Here is a 25690-nt window from a genome sequence, read left to right on the forward strand (position 1 = left end):
AAAACTCCGCAGTGACCGTCTTTTAAACTAGAATGTGTCGGCTTACGAAGCAAGACTGGTACATTGAAAAATCCCATCAAAGCTCGGTAACCATTTGAAGCGTCACCCACATGGAACGTCTTTCCCCGCGTTCTCGCGCGTCGCAATTGCTAAAGCGACTATTTTGTACACATCCTAACTAACCGCTAAGCGATCATGGTTGCTTCTGTTTGCCGAATGGGAAGGCAGCTCTTAAAGCATGCGCTCACTCAAGTGCTTAGATTTTCCTTCTCCTTTCCTTCAAGTAGCGACAACCAATGAAGCGCCGCTGACGAATCTCGTCGAGCCACGCTCGTTTCCGGCATCGATGTTCTCCTCTTCGTAACGCTGCTCTAGGCGTTCGCCCTGCAAAGTCCCAGACGCAACCTGGTGAGACAGCAGGAGACAAAAGGGGACGCGTGTGTCACACCTTGTCCATTTAAGCTTCCGTAGAACAGCAAGGTTCAAGGTTAGGAAGAACATGGCGGATATTGACTGCGCTGAAGAGTGGGCCAGGGGAGGAGAAACATTATGTACTGAAACAAAGGGGTGAAAAAATCTAGAAATTTTGGCGATGATAAAAGAGGCGGAGTGGCGATGCCTACAAACTAGGGACCGTATTCACAAAAACCTCTTGAAAAAAAAATCATAAGAGGATATTTGAGCCAATCACGACCTGACACTAGCAACACCGACCGGTCCATTGAAAAACGCGCTTACGAAAGGGAAGTTTCGTGATGGAGCGCAGCTTGACGCTCGGGAAAATCCCGTCCATGTGGTTGTGCCCATGTGGTTTCGACAGGTATCCTAATGCCCCGAGGCCGCACGTGAAGGTTGGAACATATATGCGTTCGTGTCGGATGAGTGTTTGTGTGGTGTGTTTATCGAGTGGTCGCCGGTGGCTTCTTCGTCGGCGTCTCCTCTGGCGTCGGGGGGGTTTCCTCACATGACGAGACACTTGCCCTTGAGTTTTTCCTTGCGAAGCTGCGACTTGGTCTTCTTGGTGTCGAGCTGAAGCGAGACGGAACGGCGCTTCTCCATGTTGAGCAGCTCCTGGAAGAGCTCGCGCACGTTGTGGTTGGTCTTGGCCGACGTCTCGAGGAAGCCGCACGACCAGCGCTTCGCCTGCTCCTGGCCGGTCTCGGGCGGCACCTCGCGAGACTCCGCCTCGTCGTACTTGTTGCCCACCAGCATGATCGGGATGCCCTCGGTCTCTCCGCTCTTCACCTGCGAGAGAACCAGCAGTCGTTCAGGGCGAGCACTGCACAGAAGTACCACACCTGAAGAGATACGTTGCACCGTTTCTGTTTTCTCTCCAAAGGACCCGTAGACCAATCGAAGTCCTTTCTTTTCTAAACTTCCTACTGGCGATGTATTCTCCTCGCCACTCATTTCTTCATAAAACACAGGGACAATCTCCTCCACCAAATGATAAGCTTGTCAGGATTTACAACGCTTTAGACAACTATCTTCAAATTAGGCTTTCGGCTGCATGGGCGAGTTGCTTGACATCAAAGGGATACATAACAGAGCAAACTTGAAAAAAAAATGCCCCAAAAGCTAGAGGACACAAAGGTTGGCGGCAGACCTTTCAGCTTCCTGCTACCTTTTTCTCAAGCACTCGTTTAGGTCGCTTTGTATTCATCAACATCATCATCATCATCATCATGACTACGCCCACTGCAAACCAAATACCTCTCTCATGATCCACCAATCAGCCCGTTCTCGTGCTTTCTGCCCCCACGTTACACCCGCGAACTTTTTAATGTCATCGACCCAACTCTGTGTTCCCTTCGTGCGTTTGTCTTCTCTGGAAAACCGGTCACTTACCCTTAATGACCAGCTGTTATCCTGCCTATGCGCTACGTGCCCAGCCCATGTCCATTTCTTCTTGATTTCGACTATGATATCCTTAACCCCGGTTTGTTCCCTGACCCACTCTGCTCTCTTCTTGTCTTGTAAGGTTACACCTATTATTTTCCTTTCCATCGCTCGCTGCATCGTCCTCAATTTAAGCTGAATCCTCTTTGTAAGCCTACAGGTTTCTGCTCCGTAGGTAACTCCCGGCAAAATGCAGCTGTTACATACCCTTTTCTTGAGGGTTAGTGGCAGATTACCATTCATTATTCGATAATGCTTTCTGAATGTGATCCATCTCATTCCTATTCGTCTAGTTATTTTACTCTCAGGGTTCGGCTCCGCGGTTACTACCTGCTCTAAGTAGACATATTCCTTTACAAATTCCAGCCCCTCTTCACGTATCACAATGTGCTGTTTTCTGCCGATATTGCTGCCCAATAGTTTAATTTTCTGCATATTAATTTTGAGACATACTCTTATGCTTTCTGTGTCCAGTTTAGTAATCATGAGCCGTAATTCGTCCCCTAATTTACTAATCAAGGCGATGTCATCAGTGAATCGCAGGTTGCTAAGATACTCTCCCATAACTCTTATACCTAACTTTTTCCAATTTAGGGCCCTGAAAACTTCCTTTAAACGCGTGGTGAATAGCGTTGGAGAGATCCTGTCTCCCTGCCTTACACCCTTCTTTATTGAAATTCTGTCGTTTTCTTTGTGAATAATTATGGCGGCTGTGGATTCACTCTACATTTCTTCCAATAGGATTATGTAGGGTTCGTAGATCACCCGACTCCGTAGTGCCTGCATGCATTACTGTCCCGACTGAGTCATACGCCTTCTCATAATCTGTGAAAACTACGTATAGTGGTTGGTTGTACCGCGCATTTCTCTACCTGATTTCTTCTATGAATATTGTCTGTTCTGGATAGACCGTACGAAATCCGGCTTGGTCCTTCAGTTGGTTGAACTCTAATGTGGCCTGATGTCGCCGATTGAACTCTAATGGCAAAGCAGGGTGGGACACAATCCGCAACTGATATTCCATCAGGAGTGTACTTCCACATGACGCGACGCGAACGGTTTGACGGCGTCACGAATAGCGCCGGATAAATGGGACACTCCAGGTGTGAATGAGACGACACGTTCGTATCTTCGGAAGTTCTTAATAGGGCCCCTTAAGAAACAAGGTGGTTTAGGGTTTTTTACCTATGTGCGAGTACCCGCAAGAGAGCGCCAGTCTTCCTTGGAAAAAATCCACTGACACAGTAGGCTTTGCTACGGGCCGATGCGAAGCGCGGTTTGCTGAAACACAAGTTTTGTTCCCACACGAAGATCGCACGACACGTACCATATGAAGTGTCTAACCTTGCAGCGGTTTCTCTGGACAGCGTGTAGAAATCCCTAAAACTGAATTTTTGGTCTGGATCCGGTCTCCTTCCATCGGTGGGATGAATGCCCGAAACACTGTTCGATGGAGGAGTTTACGACTGTAGGGCTGGTGAAAGTCGAAAACTGAAACTGAATCCGGCCCTTGCAGGCTTGATCAAGTGTATTTTTGTTTATTATTAATAAAACAAATACCCAGTGGCCATTTAAGGCCGCACACACGGTACGCTGCCTCTGCCTCAAGTGCGTAAAACACAATTACAAGCAATACATGTTTGTTTTTAAGCAAAATAGGTCTACTAGCGAAAATTTCTTGCCCTGACAGTAGATTTACCACATCACTGTTGGATGACGCTAGTGGTCATGTTTTGTCGACTTTCAATATCAAGTTAAAATTGTAATTTTTTTTTTTCACGAGACAAAAGCATGCTCGTTGCCGCCGGCGTGATGCATGATCTTCTCATTTGGGCCACAATCAGTAAAAGTTTTCCGAGTGGTAGAAAGTCCCTCTGATAGGGCTTTCATCTGCAGCCAACTTTGGCCTCATCTACCTAAGAAGTGACACTGCTCAAGGAGAGAGAGTAGTTGGAGAGAAAAGCACATGCCACGTATGTTAAATGTTTTGCTTTGACCAGCGGTGCGCATGCGCTAGTAATATGCGAGAATGGAGCTTAGTTATATATTTCCTCTTGAAGCAATTAAGGCTCTCAATTGGTGTCAGCGTCAGTGCCGCGCCCTTTCTTGTGCCTGTCACCTTTGCACTCGTATTTTGCAAGCATGGGACCTTACAACAGGAAATGATAATGGAAGACAGAAAGGCCAGCCGTGCTGCACCCGATCCGCTATCCTGCGCGTGGGGAAGGGCGAGCAGCGTGTGAATCACCTCTCGTATGACTTCGAATATGGGCCTGAGCTCCTCCAGGCTCTGGGCCGAGGTGATGGAGTAGACGAGTATGAACGCGTGCCCCCTGGAGATGTTGAGCCTCTGCATGGCGGGAAACTGGTGGCTGCCCGTCGTGTCCGTGATCTGGAGCGTGCACACGTTCTTGTTGCAACTGATCACCTGCAACACAAAGGCACAAACACTTTAATCAACACACTTCACACCTTTGTACTTGTTTGCTCGTTGTCCTCGTTGAAACTGTGGAGTGAATTACGCGATTAATAGGGTTTTCCATTTATACGAAAGATCCGGCTATCGGAGAGGGTTATAAACTGCCGAACGTTTATTCAAAAAAAAAAAAAATCGGAGAAGTTTGCGCTAAGCAGCGCAAAGTTCGGCACAGGGCACTGGTTGAATTTCGGCTCCTGGTGCTTCACCACAAGAATCCCAACGCCGGCGGCAAATAGATCCAGCTTGCTTGCTCGAAAGATGGAGAGCCCTTCAAGAGACGACGACGGGCGGATCAGCAATACACGCAAATCCTGCCAGTCTCAATGAATTGCAATCGCTATCGCAAAGCCACGGTGTAAGAAACTGTGGCGGTTGCTATGGCAACTGCTAGGCTGCGGGCGCTTCTCAGCGCGGGGCGGCTGGGCTTCCTCTAGGAGCGAAGCTCCTTAGGCCAACACTCCGCCGTCGCCGCCGTCGAAGCTCCCTGCGCCGAACAAAATAACAGGTGCGCCCTGCCGCGGCGGCAGATGGCTCGTGCATGCACCGCACGCACACTCGCTCAGTCGTTCCCGCCACTCAGCGCAGCATATACTCTCCCCTCCCTACCGCCTTCATGAAAGCCGGGAGTGAGATCAGGTCAGTTAGTCGTTTGAGTCTCGGTCGTATTCGTGCACGGAAGTGCCAGTTTTTAGCACACGTGGCTCGCAGCTATGGCAGTTGCTATGGCAGCTGCGCAGCAGTGTTTTTTTTTTTTTGTTAACGGATGTCTCACTACCAGCTTTAACAGGTTCGCTCTTAGGACAATAAAGATCTTTTTTGCTGTTTCTGCGTGCGACAACGACCTGTGCCTCATTATGAGGCACAGGTTGATGAGAACATGGAAACTTGGAGAGATGGGAAATTTTCAAACAGAGATGGGTGTAACTTGAATCAACGCTACGACAAGCGGTAATGTCTCCAAGAGTGGCGATGTGGGCTTGTTGGTGAAGCATCTGAAAGAAAGTTATGTAGCGCGAGGCGAAAAAACGAACACAGGAAAGAATAGACTGCGTCGCAGCTCCCGGAGTTAAGGTCAGATTAAGACGGCTCCGTCGTTATTATTTTTATTTCATGAAATTTTGACTAAGCCTGCTAAGTGCATTGCGCATTGTGAAAGTGTTTATTAACGTTGTCTCAATGTGCAATGCAATTAGCCGAGTGAATCGAGTAGCACACGTCCATGATTCTGGTACGTTGTTGCAAAAGCGCTAATGGCCGAATATTTGCCATACTAAACTAGCCAATACTCATAATTATTAGCCAGCAGTACCCAAATTCGACCAGTCCTGATATATTAACAATATTTTCGGACAGGAACTGTGGAAGACCACGCATTTCGTTTTTAATGAAAACTGACTAGTTCTCAATAATATTGTTTCTAAAAAAAAAAAACGAGCCATACCACGTTTTTTTTCAGCAATCATTGTTTTAGAGCGTATATCAACTAGATAGAATTGATGAAAGTCAGTATGTTCAACATTACATGACCGTAGTTTTTTTTTTCTTTTCATACTTGCATACTCCCACAAACTATACGATATTAAAGCGTGTTACCAGAAAACTATGTTTCTATATATGATAATCCTTATTTTATTTTGATAGTTTTTAAAGTAAAGCATAATTGTCGTAGTTCTTTTTCTGACCTTTCTGATAGCTTTGAAAACGCCAACCTACTGTTTACTTTGATGTTAATCTTGTTATATATATTCTTGCTGTTTGCCACGGCGAAACATGTAGACTGTGATACTAAACATGTCTCCTCTACGATATAATGCCTCCGAGTAAATGAAGGTATCCTGTAAATAAATAAATACTTTAGTTATAGACATGCGCTTTCTGAGAGGGGCCGAAGAAGAACGGCTCGAACCTCCGCTTGCTACCCGGAAAACGCTTCGCGCTAAAATAAAGATAATACTAATAAAGAAAGAATGAATAGTGGTTAGGCCTCAAAGTGAAAAAAAGGGGTGAGCGGTCTTCGAGCGGAGTGGAGTCCCACCTTGTTCGAGCGTAGCAGTTTCAATTTCATCCGACAGGCAGCGCCACTTGAGCAAGCGCCGCTACCGCGCCATCATCGGAGGCGAGAGAAAGCTGCGGAACGGAGGTCAGCCCGAAGGAGAGGATATACCAGAGGAAGGGGGGTAGAAATATATGCACAAGCTACACATTAGTTAAACTTGCTTAAGTATCACCTAAATGACGAATCGAATGAAGAAAAGGGTACAAACTATTTGGTTAAAGTAATGCCGCCGTCAGAAGTAAACACCGTGGCAGCGACGCCGGTCTCGCCGGCAGGGAGCGACTAGGGAAAAAAAGATCGAGCGCCTCCGAAGGTGGGACAGGTTGGCCCCTCCCGTCTGCCCGGACGATGAACTCCATGGCGGCGGCCCCTTGACCGCGAGGTCTAGGTTGTCGACCCTGGCTCAGAGCGCGGAAACGATCAGGCGCCCGCCGAAGTGGACCTTGCGGGAGTGTGTTAAGCGCACCGCTGCGAAGACGAGGACCAAACTGTGCGAACAGCTGTGCAGTTCTGTCCTCGCCTTCTAAGCGGTGCGCGATAACGTAGTGATGAATGGATACCAACTAGCCAAAACAAGCACCTTCCTTAATGCTAATGACCACAGGCACAAGGGGGTCAGACGTTCTGTTGGGATAGTCAGTTTGCAGTTTTCAGACGTTATATAACTCTGCGAAAAAAAAGGAGAACGCAAGTAAGACACAGTGCTTCTGGTGTTATGGGTGTTGTTTATTTGTGTTCTCATCTTATCGCACATTTTAAGAACCTTTATCATCACCGGGGTTCAGCAGCACACATATAAAAAAGACATGCAGAACGCAATATAAAAAAATAAAAAAAATAAGAACCTAATATAAGCCAGCTCTCTTCCATAGTCAAAAACCGTATTGAGCACCGCCATGGTGGTTTAGTGCTTACGGCACTAGATTGCTGAGTCGCAGGTCACGGGATAAAATACCGGCCGTGGCGGCCGCATTCGACGAACGCGGAAACGCTTTCAGGCCCGTATGCTTAAATTTAGGATAACGTCAAAAATACCCAGTGGTCCAAATATCTGGAACCTTCCACTACAGCGTCCCTTACATTCATATCGCGGTTTTAGGGCGTAAAACGCCAGGTATAATTAGATATGCTACTGAATGAACATTTCAGTAAACTTATACTTTCGCCCACTCACAATACAACAGACGTTAACAGGTCTGCTATCATGTGTAAAGCCAGCACGAAATGTGAAGGTGCCGCCAGCGCTCATTTCCTATTTTTCATATCTTGCTCCTCCCATGCTATCTTGTAAGCAAACGGTAAAAAAAAAACACTACATTTACAAATATTTAGACTAAAAAATTCAAAGCCGCCTCACCCTAGCGTGCACTTTAGAGATTTATAGTCTGTCTTTTTTTAATGTATTACATTGAAATAGCTTTTTTCCTCCTGATTCTGTTTTATTGTCTGGAAGGAGACTATTTCTCGTGGGTCAAACCAGCAGAGATCCGCAGCGGACATTGAACGGGCTATAGCGCCTTGCTACTGAGCTCGAAAGCACAAATTTAATTCAATTGCACAGGCAGACGCACTCCACTGACAGGAAAGCGCGAAAAAAAAAAAACTCAGTACATTTTTTTTTTGAATTCATGTAAAGGGCTTTGCTGATTGAAATTAAACGCGTGCCCTGCTCAATAGGGGTCTCTCGGTGCTTCTTTTCGTATGAGGATGTTAAACACTAATCAAATCAATCAATCAATCAAAAATGCATCCTGGCGGAGGCTTTCGAGCAGCAGTGCGACTCACCTGTCTGTAGGTGTCCTCTATGGTGGGGATGTAGCTTTCCCTGAACGTTCCTTTGACGAAGCGTAGCACCAGGGAGCTTTTCCCGACACCGCCGGCTCCAAACACGACGACCCTGTAGTCGTTGCTCTGTTCAGGCATGCTCGGTCTCCTACGATGCTCTAGGTTCGAATCCCGCAAGGGGCAGCGAGGGGTTAGAAAGAAAAACAGGAGCAAAGTTGAAGGCGGAGGTGAAAAGAGGAAATGTTCTCGCAAGAAGCCTGGGAGCGACTCGAAAAAGGGGCTACTACGATCGCACCGGTGAGCAAGCTGGCTAATAATACGGAGGAACCAGCGCTAGCCACTTCCTTTTTGTTCTCTTTTCCCGCGCTTCTAAACTTTGATGTCACGCGCGCGCACGCGCAACGTCCCCGCTTGCCCCAGAGAACGCGGAAGTGTGAGCTCGCCAAGATGCTGCTCGCCTTTTGACAGGCGTCGTCCTCGCCGGGAAAGCGCGCGCTTTTTTTTTCCCGCGCTATCCCCAGTGACCTCCTTTCCACGCGCGTGCGCGTGCTTTCGGGGTTCCCGCGGTACACACTTCTCCGCGCACCGGCTCCCTATTGAAAAGATCCCCCCCTCCCCCCCCCTCAAACAAGGCGCGGCAAGCGCGACGACGCACTCCGAGTCTCCCCCTCTTTCCCATTGGTCGAGCCCGGGCAGTGACGTAACCGGCGGGCGCCTATCGGGCTGTTACGTTTCGCTCTAGCGCCCGATCGTCTGCCGGAGCGCTTCTAGAACTATGTTGGTGTCCGTGCGGTCGCTTGGTGTATCGTCGTGTACTCCCGTATTTCGTCGTTTTTGTATTTCACCGCGAAAACTTCCGGCCATCGTACTGCTCCTCTCCTCCTACTTTTTTTTGTGCCTTTATCTTTTTAATCATACACGCCCCTTTTTTTATTGGGTACAGCAGCTCTCTGAAGAAAATGTGGAGGAAAGAGAATCCTGCCGACTATTGACGACAGGGCTCCGGTTGTTGTGGGTCTGCTTTTTTTTTTTTTCTCAGGGCGAAGGCATCCCAGACTGCGCGGCGCCGCCTAGAATCTAATTTGGCGCAGCGCCCGCTATTGCACACACGACACTCAGTGCATCGCCAGACGATCGAGCATCGGTCAAAGTAAAACGTCTGGCAGTTTGCAATCTATCGATTTTGTTATGTTAGAGCCGTGTAAAGAGTTTAAAAATTGGGAGATCCTTGAGCTTCGCCTTTTAGAATTGAACGCAGTAGCGACATCCTATCCTTTCTACGTACTTCAAACACTTAGTGCATGAAATCTTGTCGAACTTGCTATGCATCCACTACGTGGCTCTAAAGGGCCCGAACAGTGATTTTCTTAGACATTCTCTTAGATTTTTTTGAAAGCCCTTCGAAAACCCTTCGCAGTGTTCGTGGATGCAGTAGTTAATCCCAAAAGCACGCAGTTATATTATAATCAGATTTTTCTTTTATCTGAAAGGCTCTGAACACGGGTGAGCCCTTTCATCCAGCAACACTGAGAATTGATAGCGATGCCGGTAGCTTCTCTGGCGACTTGTGCATGCCGTCGTTGTTCTGCTTTCACAGGAGTTCTTGTGACTTTGCTTAGGCACGCTTATTCTGATCTTTACAGTTATTTTTTGAAAATAACAAGCCGTTACGATGGGACAATGTGGCTTTATACAACGTCTCTGTAATTGTACCACGTTGCACGCGCCTGTTGCACCTGTGTTGTGGATTGCTCGTGCCGTCATCGTTCACCGATAACGTGCCGTCATCGTTCACCAATTCACCGATAACGTCACTGCGCACTGCGGACCAGCAGGGCAAGTATTTTCCGAGACAAACTGTAAATAGAGAAACCACGCCGCCCCAAAATCACAGCGAAATCAAATCACAGCACAGCGAAATCACAGCGAAATCAAAATCACAGCACAGTCACAGCGAAAGCTAGAAGAGCGGCCTTTGAGAGCCTTTTCTAAACACTCATTGGGTAACTGCAGCAAGCACACTTGCTTGATGCCCACTACGGCATCATAATAAAAATTTTACGGTAGTAGGCCGGCCTTCTCTATGCTATTTTCATCATTCTTCTATTAACCTCCCTGCCTTTCCTATTTATCTCCCTCTCTAATCATTCTTCTGATAAGCGTGGTATCCGCTGAACTATGCGAGGAATTTTGTGCCAATTGTTCATGCAGTGGCTGGCGACGATGGGGAATCACGCCTGAAGTGGGTATGCGCCAGAGTTAATAGCTGAACAAAAAGAAGCTCTTGAGATGGGTTCGAGCATTGGACGACCCACTCGTTACGCTATTCTCATTGTGCGACGACTGCTTGTTCTTTCGCTGTTTTAAAAACGCCTTATAAGTCGTATTAACGTATCCGCTGAACTATGCGAGGAATTTCGTGCCAATCGTTCATGCCGTGGCTGGCGACGATGGGGAATCACGCCTGAAGTGGGTATGCGCCAGAGTTAATAGCTGAACAAAAAGAAGCTCTTGAGATGGGCTCGAGCATTGGACGACCCACTCGTTACGCTATTCTCATTGTGCGACGACTGCTTGTTCTTTCGCTGTTTTAAAAACGCCTTATAAGTCGTATTAACGTATCCGCTGAACTATGCGAGGAATTTCGTGCCAATTGTTCATGCAGTGGCTGGCAACGATGGGGAATCACGCCTGAAGTGGGTATGCGCCAGAGTTAATAGCTGAACAAAAAGAAGCTCTTGAGATGGGTTCGAGCATTGGACGACCCACTCGTTACGCTATTCTCATTGTGCGACGACTGCTTGTTCTTTCGCTGTTTTAAAAACGCCTTATAAGTCGTATTAACGTATCCGCTGAACTATGCGAGGAATTTCGTGCCAATCGTTCATGCCGTGGCTGGCGACGATGGGGAATCACGCCTGAAGTGGGTATGCGCCAGAGTTAATAGCTGAACAAAAAGAAGCTCTTGAGATGGGCTCGAGCATTGGACGACCCACTCGTTACGCTATTCTCATTGTGCGACGACTGCTTGTTCTTTCGCTGTTTTAAAAACGCCTTATAAGTCGTATTAACGTATCCGCTGAACTATGCGAGGAATTTTGTGCCAATTGTTCATGCAGTGGCTGGCGACGATGGGGAATCACGCCTGAAGTGGGTATGCGCCAGAGTTAATAGCTGAACAAAAAGAAGCTCTTGAGATGGGCTCGAGCATTGGACGACCCACTCGTTACGCTATTCTCATTGTGCGACGACTGCTTGTTCTTTCGCTGTTTTAAAAACGCCTTATAAGTCGTATTAACGTATCCGCTGAACTATGCGAGGAATTTTGTGCCAATTGTTCATGCAGTGGCTGGCGACGATGGGGAATCACGCCTGAAGTGGGTATGCGCCAGAGTTAATAGCTGAACAAAAAGAAGCTCTTGAGATGGGCTCGAGCATTGGACGACCCACTCGTTACGCTATTCTCATTGTGCGACGACTGCTTGTTCTTTCGCTGTTTTAAAAACGCCTTATAAGTCGTATTAACGTATCCGCTGAACTATGCGAGGAATTTCGTGCCAATTGTTCATGCAGTGGCTGGCAACGATGGGGAATCACGCCTGAAGTGGGTATGCGCCAGAGTTAATAGCTGAACAAAAAGAAGCTCTTGAGATGGGCTCGAGCATTGGACGACCCACTCGTTACGCTATTCTCATTGTGCGACGACTGCTTGTTCTTTCGCTGTTTTAAAAACGCCTTATAAGTCGTATTAACGTATCCGCTGAACTATGCGAGGAATTTTGTGCCAATTGTTCATGCAGTGGCTGGCGACGATGGGGAATCACGCCTGAAGTGGGTATGCGCCAGAGTTAATAGCTGAACAAAAAGAAGCTCTTGAGATGGGTTCGAGCATTGGACGACCCACTCGTTACGCTATTCTCATTGTGCGACGACTGCTTGTTCTTTCGCTGTTTTAAAAACGCCTTATAAGTCGTATTAACGTATCCGCTGAACTATGCGAGGAATTTCGTGCCAATCGTTCATGCCGTGGCTGGCGACGATGGGGAATCACGCCTGAAGTGGGTATGCGCCAGAGTTAATAGCTGAACAAAAAGAAGCTCTTGAGATGGGCTCGAGCATTGGACGACCCACTCGTTACGCTATTCTCATTGTGCGACGACTGCTTGTTCTTTCGCTGTTTTAAAAACGCCTTATAAGTCGTATTAACGTATCCGCTGAACTATGCGAGGAATTTTGTGCCAATTGTTCATGCAGTGGCTGGCGACGATGGGGAATCACGCCTGAAGTGGGTATGCGCCAGAGTTAATAGCTGAACAAAAAGAAGCTCTTGAGATGGGTTCGAGCATTGGACGACCCACTCGTTACGCTATTCTCATTGTGCGACGACTGCTTGTTCTTTCGCTGTTTTAAAAACGCCTTATAAGTCGTATTAACGTATCCGCTGAACTATGCGAGGAATTTCGTGCCAATCGTTCATGCCGTGGCTGGCGACGATGGGGAATCACGCCTGAAGTGGGTATGCGCCAGAGTTAATAGCTGAACAAAAAGAAGCTCTTGAGATGGGCTCGAGCATTGGACGACCCACTCGTTACGCTATTCTCATTGTGCGACGACTGCTTGTTCTTTCGCTGTTTTAAAAACGCCTTATAAGTCGTATTAACGTATCCGCTGAACTATGCGAGGAATTTTGTGCCAATTGTTCATGCAGTGGCTGGCGACGATGGGGAATCACGCCTGAAGTGGGTATGCGCCAGAGTTAATAGCTGAACAAAAAGAAGCTCTTGAGATGGGTTCGAGCATTGGACGACCCACTCGTTACGCTATTCTCATTGTGCGACGACTGCTTGTTCTTTCGCTGTTTTAAAAACGCCTTATAAGTCGTATTAACGTATCCGCTGAACTATGCGAGGAATTTCGTGCCAATCGTTCATGCCGTGGCTGGCGACGATGGGGAATCACGCCTGAAGTGGGTATGCGCCAGAGTTAATAGCTGAACAAAAAGAAGCTCTTGAGATGGGCTCGAGCATTGGACGACCCACTCGTTACGCTATTCTCATTGTGCGACGACTGCTTGTTCTTTCGCTGTTTTAAAAACGCCTTATAAGTCGTATTAACGTATCCGCTGAACTATGCGAGGAATTTCGTGCCAATTGTTCATGCAGTGGCTGGCAACGATGGGGAATCACGCCTGAAGTGGGTATGCGCCAGAGTTAATAGCTGAACAAAAAGAAGCTCTTGAGATGGGTTCGAGCATTGGACGACCCACTCGTTACGCTATTCTCATTGTGCGACGACTGCTTGTTCTTTCGCTGTTTTAAAAACGCCTTATAAGTCGTATTAACGTATCCGCTGAACTATGCGAGGAATTTCGTGCCAATCGTTCATGCCGTGGCTGGCGACGATGGGGAATCACGCCTGAAGTGGGTATGCGCCAGAGTTAATAGCTGAACAAAAAGAAGCTCTTGAGATGGGCTCGAGCATTGGACGACCCACTCGTTACGCTATTCTCATTGTGCGACGACTGCTTGTTCTTTCGCTGTTTTAAAAACGCCTTATAAGTCGTATTAACGTATCCGCTGAACTATGCGAGGAATTTCGTGCCAATTGTTCATGCAGTGGCTGGCAACGATGGGGAATCACGCCTGAAGTGGGTATGCGCCAGAGTTAATAGCTGAACAAAAAGAAGCTCTTGAGATGGGTTCGAGCATTGGACGACCCACTCGTTACGCTATTCTCATTGTGCGACGACTGCTTGTTCTTTCGCTGTTTTAAAAACGCCTTATAAGTCGTATTAACGTATCCGCTGAACTATGCGAGGAATTTCGTGCCAATTGTTCATGCAGTGGCTGGCAACGATGGGGAATCACGCCTGAAGTGGGTATGCGCCAGAGTTAATAGCTGAACAAAAAGAAGCTCTTGAGATGGGTTCGAGCATTGGGCGACCCACTCGTTACGCTATTCTCATTGTGCGACGACTGCTTGTTCTTTCGCTGTTTTAAAAACGCCTTATAAGTCGTATTAACGTATCCGCTGAACTATGCGAGGAATTTCGTGCCAATCGTTCATGCCGTGGCTGGCGACGATGGGGAATCACGCCTGAAGTGGGTATGCGCCAGAGTTAATAGCTGAACAAAAAGAAGCTCTTGAGATGGGCTCGAGCATTGGACGACCCACTCGTTACGCTATTCTCATTGTGCGACGACTGCTTGTTCTTTCGCTGTTTTAAAAACGCCTTATAAGTCGTATTAACGTATCCGCTGAACTATGCGAGGAATTTCGTGCCAATTGTTCATGCAGTGGCTGGCAACGATGGGGAATCACGCCTGAAGTGGGTATGCGCCAGAGTTAATAGCTGAACAAAAAGAAGCTCTTGAGATGGGTTCGAGCATTGGGCGACCCACTCGTTACGCTATTCTCATTGTGCGACGACTGCTTGTTCTTTCGCTGTTTTAAAAACGCCTTATAAGTCGTATTAACGTATCCGCTGAACTATGCGAGGAATTTCGTGCCAATTGTTCATGCAGTGGCTGGCAACGATGGGGAATCACGCCTGAAGTGGGTATGCGCCAGAGTTAATAGCTGAACAAAAAGAAGCTCTTGAGATGGGTTCGAGCATTGGACGACCCACTCGTTACGCTATTCTCATTGTGCGACGACTGCTTGTTCTTTCGCTGTTTTAAAAACGCCTTATAAGTCGTATTAACGTATCCGCTGAACTATGCGAGGAATTTCGTGCCAATTGTTCATGCAGTGGCTGGCAACGATGGGGAATCACGCCTGAAGTGGGTATGCGCCAGAGTTAATAGCTGAACAAAAAGAAGCTCTTGAGATGGGTTCGAGCATTGGACGACCCACTCGTTACGCTATTCTCATTGTGCGACGACTGCTTGTTCTTTCGCTGTTTTAAAAACGCCTTATAAGTCGTATTAACGTATCCGCTGAACTATGCGAGGAATTTCGTGCCAATTGTTCATGCAGTGGCTGGCAACGATGGGGAATCACGCCTGAAGTGGGTATGCGCCAGAGTTAATAGCTGAACAAAAAGAAGCTCTTGAGATGGGTTCGAGCATTGGGCGACCCACTCGTTACGCTATTCTCATTGTGCGACGACTGCTTGTTCTTTCGCTGTTTTAAAAACGCCTTATAAGTCGTATTAACGTATCCGCTGAACTATGCGAGGAATTTCGTGCCAATCGTTCATGCCGTGGCTGGCGACGATGGGGAATCACGCCTGAAGTGGGTATGCGCCAGAGTTAATAGCTGAACAAAAAGAAGCTCTTGAGATGGGTTCGAGCATTGGACGACCCACTCGTTACGCTATTCTCATTGTGCGACGACTGCTTGTTCTTTCGCTGTTTTAAAAACGCCTTATAAGTCGTATTAACGTATCCGCTGAACTATGCGAGGAATTTCGTGCCAATTGTTCATGCAGTGGCTGGCAACGATGGGGAATCACGCCTGAAGTGGGTATGCGCCAGAGTTAATAGCTGAACAAAAAGAAGCTCTTGAGATGGGTTCGAGCATTGGACGACCCACTCGTTACGCTATTCTCATTGTGCGACGACTGCTTGTTCTTTCGCTGTTTTAAAAACGCCTTATAAGTCGTATTAACGTATCCGCTGAACTATGCGAGGAATTTCGTGCCAATTGTTCATGCAGTGGCTGGCAACGATGGGGAATCACGCCTGAAGTGGGTATGCGCCAGAGTTAATAGCTGAACAAAAAGAAGCTCTTGAGATGGGTTCGAGCATTGGACGACCCACTCGTTACGCTATTCTCATTGTGCGACGACTGCTTGTTCTTTCGCTGTTTTAAAAACGCCTTATAAGTCGTATTAACGTATCCGCTGAACTATGCGAGGAATTTCGTGCCAATTGTTCATGCAGTGGCTGGCAACGATGGGGAATCACGCCTGAAGTGGGTATGCGCCAGAGTTAATAGCTGAACAAAAAGAAGCTCTTGAGATGGGTTCGAGCATTGGGCGACCCACTCGTTACGCTATTCTCATTGTGCGACGACTGCTTGTTCTTTCGCTGTTTTAAAAACGCCTTATAAGTCGTATTAACGTATCCGCTGAACTATGCGAGGAATTTCGTGCCAATCGTTCATGCCGTGGCTGGCGACGATGGGGAATCACGCCTGAAGTGGGTATGCGCCAGAGTTAATAGCTGAACAAAAAGAAGCTCTTGAGATGGGTTCGAGCATTGGACGACCCACTCGTTACGCTATTCTCATTGTGCGACGACTGCTTGTTCTTTCGCTGTTTTAAAAACGCCTTATAAGTCGTATTAACGTATCCGCTGAACTATGCGAGGAATTTCGTGCCAATTGTTCATGCAGTGGCTGGCAACGATGGGGAATCACGCCTGAAGTGGGTATGCGCCAGAGTTAATAGCTGAACAAAAAGAAGCTCTTGAGATGGGTTCGAGCATTGGGCGACCCACTCGTTACGCTATTCTCATTGTGCGACGACTGCTTGTTCTTTCGCTGTTTTAAAAACGCCTTATAAGTCGTATTAACGTATCCGCTGAACTATGCGAGGAATTTCGTGCCAATCGTTCATGCCGTGGCTGGCGACGATGGGGAATCACGCCTGAAGTGGGTATGCGCCAGAGTTAATAGCTGAACAAAAAGAAGCTCTTGAGATGGGCTCGAGCATTGGACGACCCACTCGTTACGCTATTCTCATTGTGCGACGACTGCTTGTTCTTTCGCTGTTTTAAAAACGCCTTATAAGTCGTATTAACGTATCCGCTGAACTATGCGAGGAATTTCGTGCCAATTGTTCATGCAGTGGCTGGCAACGATGGGGAATCACGCCTGAAGTGGGTATGCGCCAGAGTTAATAGCTGAACAAAAAGAAGCTCTTGAGATGGGTTCGAGCATTGGACGACCCACTCGTTACGCTATTCTCATTGTGCGACGACTGCTTGTTCTTTCGCTGTTTTAAAAACGCCTTATAAGTCGTATTAACGTATCCGCTGAACTATGCGAGGAATTTCGTGCCAATTGTTCATGCAGTGGCTGGCAACGATGGGGAATCACGCCTGAAGTGGGTATGCGCCAGAGTTAATAGCTGAACAAAAAGAAGCTCTTGAGATGGGTTCGAGCATTGGGCGACCCACTCGTTACGCTATTCTCATTGTGCGACGACTGCTTGTTCTTTCGCTGTTTTAAAAACGCCTTATAAGTCGTATTAACGTATCCGCTGAACTATGCGAGGAATTTCGTGCCAATTGTTCATGCAGTGGCTGGCAACGATGGGGAATCACGCCTGAAGTGGGTATGCGCCAGAGTTAATAGCTGAACAAAAAGAAGCTCTTGAGATGGGTTCGAGCATTGGGCGACCCACTCGTTACGCTATTCTCATTGTGCGACGACTGCTTGTTCTTTCGCTGTTTTAAAAACGCCTTATAAGTCGTATTAACGTATCCGCTGAACTATGCGAGGAATTTCGTGCCAATCGTTCATGCCGTGGCTGGCGACGATGGGGAATCACGCCTGAAGTGGGTATGCGCCAGAGTTAATAGCTGAACAAAAAGAAGCTCTTGAGATGGGCTCGAGCATTGGACGACCCACTCGTTACGCTATTCTCATTGTGCGACGACTGCTTGTTCTTTCGCTGTTTTAAAAACGCCTTATAAGTCGTATTAACGTATCCGCTGAACTATGCGAGGAATTTCGTGCCAATTGTTCATGCAGTGGCTGGCAACGATGGGGAATCACGCCTGAAGTGGGTATGCGCCAGAGTTAATAGCTGAACAAAAAGAAGCTCTTGAGATGGGTTCGAGCATTGGACGACCCACTCGTTACGCTATTCTCATTGTGCGACGACTGCTTGTTCTTTCGCTGTTTTAAAAACGCCTTATAAGTCGTATTAACGTATCCGCTGAACTATGCGAGGAATTTCGTGCCAATTGTTCATGCAGTGGCTGGCAACGATGGGGAATCACGCCTGAAGTGGGTATGCGCCAGAGTTAATAGCTGAACAAAAAGAAGCTCTTGAGATGGGTTCGAGCATTGGGCGACCCACTCGTTACGCTATTCTCATTGTGCGACGACTGCTTGTTCTTTCGCTGTTTTAAAAACGCCTTATAAGTCGTATTAACGTATCCGCTGAACTATGCGAGGAATTTCGTGCCAATTGTTCATGCAGTGGCTGGCAACGATGGGGAATCACGCCTGAAGTGGGTATGCGCCAGAGTTAATAGCTGAACAAAAAGAAGCTCTTGAGATGGGTTCGAGCATTGGACGACCCACTCGTTACGCTATTCTCATTGTGCGACGACTGCTTGTTCTTTCGCTGTTTTAAAAACGCCTTATAAGTCGTATTAACGTATCCGCTGAACTATGCGAGGAATTTCGTGCCAATTGTTCATGCAGTGGCTGGCAACGATGGGGAATCACGCCTGAAGTGGGTATGCGCCAGAGTTAATAGCTGAACAAAAAGAAGCTCTTGAGATGGGTTCGAGCATTGGACGACCCACTCGTTACGCTATTCTCATTGTGCGACGACTGCTTGTTCTTTCGCTGTTTTAAAAACGCCTTATAAGTCGTATTAACGTATCCGCTGAACTATGCGAGGAATTTCGTGCCAATTGTTCATGCAGTGGCTGGCAACGATGGGGAATCACGCCTGAAGTGGGTATGCGCCAGAGTTAATAGCTGAACAAAAAGAAGCTCTTGAGATGGGTTCGAGCATTGGGCGACCCACTCGTTACGCTATTCTCATTGTGCGACGACTGCTTGTTCTTTCGCTGTTTTAAAAACGCCTTATAAGTCGTATTAACGTATCCGCTGAACTATGCGAGGAATTTCGTGCCAATCCTTCATGCCGTGGCTGGCGACGATGGGGAATCACGCCTGAAGTGGGTATGCGCCAGAGTTAATAGCTGAACAAAAAGAAGCTCTTGAGATGGGTTCGAGCATTGGACGACCCACTCGTTACGCTATTCTCATTGTGCGACGACTGCTTGTTCTTTCGCTGTTTTAAAAACGCCTTATAAGTCGTATTAACGTATCCGCTGAACTATGCGAGGAATTTCGTGCCAATTGTTCATGCAGTGGCTGGCAACGATGGGGAATCACGCCTGAAGTGGGTATGCACCAGAGTTAATAGCTGAACAAAAAGAAGCTCTTGAGATGGGTTCGAGCATTGGACGACCCACTCGTTACGCTATTCTCATTGTGCGACGACTGCTTGTTCTTTCGCTGTTTTAAAAACGCCTTATAAGTCGTATTAACGTATCCACTGAACTATGCGAGGAATTTCGTGCCAATTGTTCATGCAGTGGCTGGCAACGATGGGGAATCACGCCTGAAGTGGGTATGCGCCAGAGTTAATAGCTGAACAAAAAGAAGCTCTTGAGATGGGTTCGAGCATTGGACGACCCACTCGTTACGCTATTCTCATTGTGCGACGACTGCTTGTTCTTTCGCTGTTTTAAAAACGCCTTATAAGTCGTATTAACGTATCCGCTGAACTATGCGAGGAATTTCGTGCCAATTGTTCATGCAGTGGCTGGCAACGATGGGGAATCACGCCTGAAGTGGGTATGCACCAGAGTTAATAGCTGAACAAAAAGAAGCTCTTGAGATGGGTTCGAGCATTGGACAACCCACTCGTTACGCTATTCTCATTGTGCGACGACTGCTTGTTCTTTCGCTGTTTTAAAAACGCCTTATAAGTCGTATTAACGTATCCACTGAACTATGCGAGGAATTTTGTGCCAATTGTTCATGCAGTGGCTGGCAACGATGGGGAATCACGCCTGAAGTGGGTATGCGCCAGAGTTAATAGCTGAACAAAAAGAAGCTCTTGAGATGGGTTCGAGCATTGGACGACCCACTCGTTACGCTATTCTCATTGTGCGACGACTGCTTGTTCTTTCGCTGTTTTAAAAACGCCTTATAAGTCGTATTAACGTATCCGCTGAACTATGCGAGGAATTTCGTGCCAATTGTTCATGCAGTGGCTGGCAACGATGGGGAATCACGCCTGAAGTGGGTATGCACCAGAGTTAATAGCTGAACAAAAAGAAGCTCTTGAGATGGGTTCGAGCATTGGACGACCCACTCGTTACGCTATTCTCATTGTGCGACGACTGCTTGTTCTTTCGCTGTTTTAAAAACGCCTTATAAGTCGTATTAACGTATCCACTGAACTATGCGAGGAATTTCGTGCCAATTGTTCATGCAGTGGCTGGCGACGATGGGGAATCACGCCTGAAGTGGGTATGCGCCAGAGTTAATAGCTGAACAAAAAGAAGCTCTTGAGATGGGTTCGAGCATTGGACGACCCACTCGTTACGCTATTCTCATTGTGCGACGACTGCTTGTTCTTTCGCTGTTTTAAAAACGCCTTATAAGTCGTATTAACGTATCCGCTGAACTATGCGAGGAATTTCGTGCCAATTGTTCATGCAGTGGCTGGCAACGATGGGGAATCACGCCTGAAGTGGGTATGCACCAGAGTTAATAGCTGAACAAAAAGAAGCTCTTGAGATGGGTTCGAGCATTGGACGACCCACTCGTTACGCTATTCTCATTGTGCGACGACTGCTTGTTCTTTCGCTGTTTTAAAAACGCCTTATAAGTCGTATTAACGTATCCGCTGAACTATGCGAGGAATTTCGTGCCAATTGTTCATGCAGTGGCTGGCAACGATGGGGAATCACGCCTGAAGTGGGTATGCACCAGAGTTAATAGCTGAACAAAAAGAAGCTCTTGAGATGGGTTCGAGCATTGGACGACCCACTCGTTACGCTATTCTCATTGTGCGACGACTGCTTGTTCTTTCGCTGTTTTAAAAACGCCTTATAAGTCGTATTAACGTATCCGCTGAACTATGCGAGGAATTTCGTGCCAATTGTTCATGCAGTGGCTGGCAACGATGGGGAATCACGCCTGAAGTGGGTATGCACCAGAGTTAATAGCTGAACAAAAAGAAGCTCTTGAGATGGGTTCGAGCATTGGACGACCCACTCGTTACGCTATTCTCATTGTGCGACGACTGCTTGTTCTTTCGCTGTTTTAAAAACGCCTTATAAGTCGTATTAACGTATCCGCTGAACTATGCGAGGAATTTCGTGCCAATTGTTCATGCAGTGGCTGGCAACGATGGGGAATCACGCCTGAAGTGGGTATGCGCCAGAGTTAATAGCTGAACAAAAAGAAGCTCTTGAGATGGGTTCGAGCATTGGACGACCCACTCGTTACGCTATTCTCATTGTGCGACGACTGCTTGTTCTTTCGCTGTTTTAAAAACGCCTTATAAGTCGTATTAACGTATCCGCTGAACTATGCGAGGAATTTCGTGCCAATTGTTCATGCAGTGGCTGGCAACGATGGGGAATCACGCCTGAAGTGGGTATGCACCAGAGTTAATAGCTGAACAAAAAGAAGCTCTTGAGATGGGTTCGAGCATTGGGCGACCCACTCGTTACGCTATTCTCATTGTGCGACGACTGCTTGTTCTTTCGCTGTTTTAAAAACGCCTTATAAGTCGCATTAACGCGATTGTTTTCCCGAGATCAAGCCTGCCTAAGGCAAGTGTGCCAACAAGCCCAAAGCTCTGGAATGGCTCTGTGGTAGAATGCTTGACTGGAATTCAGCAGACCCGGGCTCGAGTCTTATAGTTTCACTGGTAATAAGTTTTTTTTTTAATTTCGTGCGATGTGGTTACGGACACCAGCGGACAATTACGGCGCTGCGCGAGACCCGAGTGGTTATCTCATAACAGCTTTCGCTGTAAAATGTTGACCGTGTATATTAGGTTATGGTTACATGACAGGGCACTTCAAATAATTTAAGTGTCTGCCCCTAGGTGGTGCCACAGGCTATCTTCGGAATCTTCAACGAAGAAATAAAAATAAAACTTCACTCCTCAGAAGAAAAACAACGTTGGTTCGAGTCACTACGAGGGACAATCTTTCCATCCGTGCAGTCGGCTCGTTTCATATTCGGGGCAGTTGTCGGCCGGTCCCTGTAAGGGATTAGGCGCAGTAACGTGTGTGCATTTTGTGGAGGGGGACGTGATTTAAACCTGAAATTCATTATGATAATCACATGTTCTGGCGCCCGGTGGCAATGTACGCTTGTAACGCATTATTACTGTAATACTTCATGTTGTATTGTGAAGCATGTATACAGGACGCGTGTTTGTAAAGCGTGAAAGTTCCTTTTACTGTATTTCGAAGCAGAGGAAGTTAGTTTCATTGTTTTCACAAGTAGACTAATGGCTGTTTGGTGGAACACCCGCTTTCTACTCACTCAACTCGGTTTCGATCGCCACTCGGACCCAGGATAGATCAACTTTCATTTTATTTGCATCTTACTCGATTTTCGCCTACGCGCAAGATGATGATTTTTGACTCACGACCAACGACGCCGACAACGACGTCAGAATTTTCGTGAAACGAGGTCTTCAATGCTATTGCATTGGTTATTTTTTTTTTTTCATAGACGTTTGACAACGTCTAACGACTTCCTTCTCAGTTTTTGTGCTAGTTCTGTTCTTTTTGCTATTTTAAATACCACGGTGTCAGCTTTTCTTAACGTGCTTGTGCAAAATACCGTGACATTTCCGCGGCCTGTCCACTCACTGGTTCCAGTGGTAACGCACGAGCCGCCTTTAATACGCTTTTAATACCTGACGTCACCACAAGTAGCCAAACTGATGCGTGGAGTCACCGGAATCGACACTGTTGAATGACGTCACACTAATTGGAATGCCAGTAGGTGAGCCATGCGATAGTTGCCGTTAATCTAGAAATACAGTATCTTGTCAGGCTTCCCTAAACCTCATACTTGCTCAGAGCCGTCGGTATACACAAAAGCTTTGTATGGTGGTGTTTTTTCACAGACGTGCGAGAAAGCGTGTTATGACTTTTTTCACAGTTTTTGTGCCATCAAAGAGAAAGCTAATTTCTGACATCACGAAGACGTTCTGGAGCTGAGGCGCAAGCGTATAATATATATATATATATATATATATATATATATATATATATATATATATATATATATATATATATATATATATATATATATATATATATATATATATATATATTAGGAGGAAGAGGGGTTATAGGAAACCGGAACCCGCTCACACACACACACACACACACGCACACACACACACACACACACACACACAAATACACACACACAGACAAATACACACACACAAATATACACACACACAAATACACACACAAATACACAAACACACAAATACACACACACAAAAATATACACAAACACACACAAATACACACACACAAATACACACACACACAAATACACACACGCACACACACAAATACACACACACAAATACACACACGCACACACAAATACACACACACAACACAAATACACACACACAAATACACACACAAACACACACACAAATATACACACACAAATATACACTCACATACACACAAACACACACACACAAATACACACACACACACACACACACACACATACACACACACGCACGCACGCACGCGCGCGCGCGCGCGCGCAGACACAAGTTTTACGTTTAGCACTTCTCGGGGAAGCATTTCAAGCTCGGTGCTGTTCGACGAGCTTGAAGTGCTTCCTTTGTAAAAGGTACTTTGTTGTTACAAAACGCTTTAAGCGGATAAAGCAAATGCAAATCAAGTATACTTTCGTTGACTTTGCAACGAATGCCCTCGTTATGTTGGCCAGAAAATGGCCTTAGTTACAAAGCACTTGGTCACCGTACTTTTCATTACGGAAGCGATAGCGGAAATCGGAGTCCGGTGAATTCTACCACTTAGTGTTCCTTAGCATGCACCACTACATCATTTTTGCTTCCATCGAAAATGCAGCCACCGCACATCGAGTCACCTACTGGGCCATTCTATAACTGGGATGTAAAATGCTTGCACTGAGCCACCCCCCCCCCTCTTTTTTAAAGTGGTGCTCACTGTTGCCAGCACTGACTCAGACACCGAAGCGGCTTGGGTTTACAGCTGCCAAGTCCGAAGATGCGGGTCAGATTTTTTTTTTCCATACGGGCAGTAGTCGTACAGGAACGAAAGGCATTAAATAAAAAAAAACAATAAGAACTCAAGGCTCCATTGTTCTAGTGTTGACACGAGCGAAGCCAGTGTGGAGCTGGGCTACCTTACTGGTTTCTTTTCGGTCTACGCCTTCTTTAAGGGCGAATCTCCTTATGGCGTCACCCGTTCGTCTCCCGTTATCGTTTGTAACCACCGGTGGCACATACACGAGAAAGCAGTCCCTAGAATGTCCACTGGATGGCGGCACTTGTATATATTGAATACATCATGAAAAGATGTGAGATGGCGGTACTTCGAGTGTACACTAATTAGACGGACGAACGGATGGACATGCAAATGGACGGACGGACAGACAGACTGAGGAGTGGACGCACGGACGGACAGATAGATAGACAGACGAACGAACGGACGGACGGAAGAAAGGACACCGGACGGACGCACTGACGGTCACACGGATGAACGGACATACAGCCGGACGCATGGACGGAAGCAAAAAAGGAATGGACAAACGGAAGCACGGACGGACTGACAAACACTTGGCCCTACCAATCATCATCCATTCCGTGGATATGCTGTGATGTTTTTGGTCGTTCTCTTGTCCAGTTCTGTGGTATTTGTTTATCCTTTTCTAATTCCCGTTTGCTTCCTCCATGATTTTTTTATGCAATTTGTAGCAGTGTCCGCATTTTATATTGCCGCCGAGAATATGGCGACAATATCAAAGGTTACATCGTGACAATATCATCATCAAGGTGCTCGAAGAACAAGAGAAAGAAGACTTAGCTCTAAGACGAGCGTGCGCTGAGTGCTACTATGGCATACGAGGGTTTGTCTGCTTTACGACAAGCGACAACGACCGCACACGGCAGCGTACGCCAAGTGGGCGCCAGGTAAAAATTGGGCGCGACCCTAATACCTGACCAAGGTGTCTCCTTATGGGACAAGCATGTCAGCGTTATTTCGTTCTTGCAAGAATTTTAGCACAGTGTTGCTAGGTGAGAAATATGAAAAATTGCCGTAAATATGAAAGAACTAGCCAAAAAAGTAGCCAACTTGAGTTAAGGGTCATAAATGTAACCAGAAGTAGCCATGCAATTGGGGAAAACTGATTCTGCATTTCGATTGAAATGGTCAAACTGAAACGCATTTCGGCTAAAATGAATTTATGTGCAGCACAAACGCATCAAAATCACATTTACTGAAATTCCCACACAAATTGTTGACTTAATCTAGCGTTTTATTCATGAAGACGTACTAGAGGAGTTGATACCTGGGTCATTTGGTTCTTGTTAAAGGGACACATAAGAAATAAAAAAAAACACTGGCTTGCTTTGGATAAAAAAAAACGGCAGTTTGAGAACTCTAATGTCATATGTTTCACTGTCATAAGTTAATTATTAGCGGAAAAAT

At 46.7% G+C, this 25690-nt stretch overlaps 1 protein-coding gene across 1 annotated transcript in view; it reads right to left on the minus strand.

The window, feature by feature from the left end:
• Positions 1-816: 816 nt before the first annotated feature.
• LOC142774831 (GTP-binding protein Di-Ras2-like) overlaps positions 817-25690 on the minus strand; it is a 176581-nt gene continuing 151707 nt past the window's right edge. The window contains exons 2-4 of the mRNA XM_075875960.1: positions 8220-8377; positions 4148-4327; positions 817-1245 (exon numbers count right to left, since the gene is read on the minus strand). Coding sequence (XP_075732075.1) covers positions 961-1245; positions 4148-4327; positions 8220-8357 — 603 coding nt within the window. The 5' untranslated portion in view covers positions 8358-8377 and the 3' untranslated portion in view covers positions 817-960. The remainder of the gene's footprint in view (positions 1246-4147; positions 4328-8219; positions 8378-25690) is intronic.

This window comes from Rhipicephalus microplus, chromosome 10, assembly GCF_043290135.1.
Source record: "Rhipicephalus microplus isolate Deutch F79 chromosome 10, USDA_Rmic, whole genome shotgun sequence".
Lineage (NCBI taxonomy): Eukaryota > Metazoa > Arthropoda > Arachnida > Ixodida > Ixodidae > Rhipicephalus > Rhipicephalus microplus.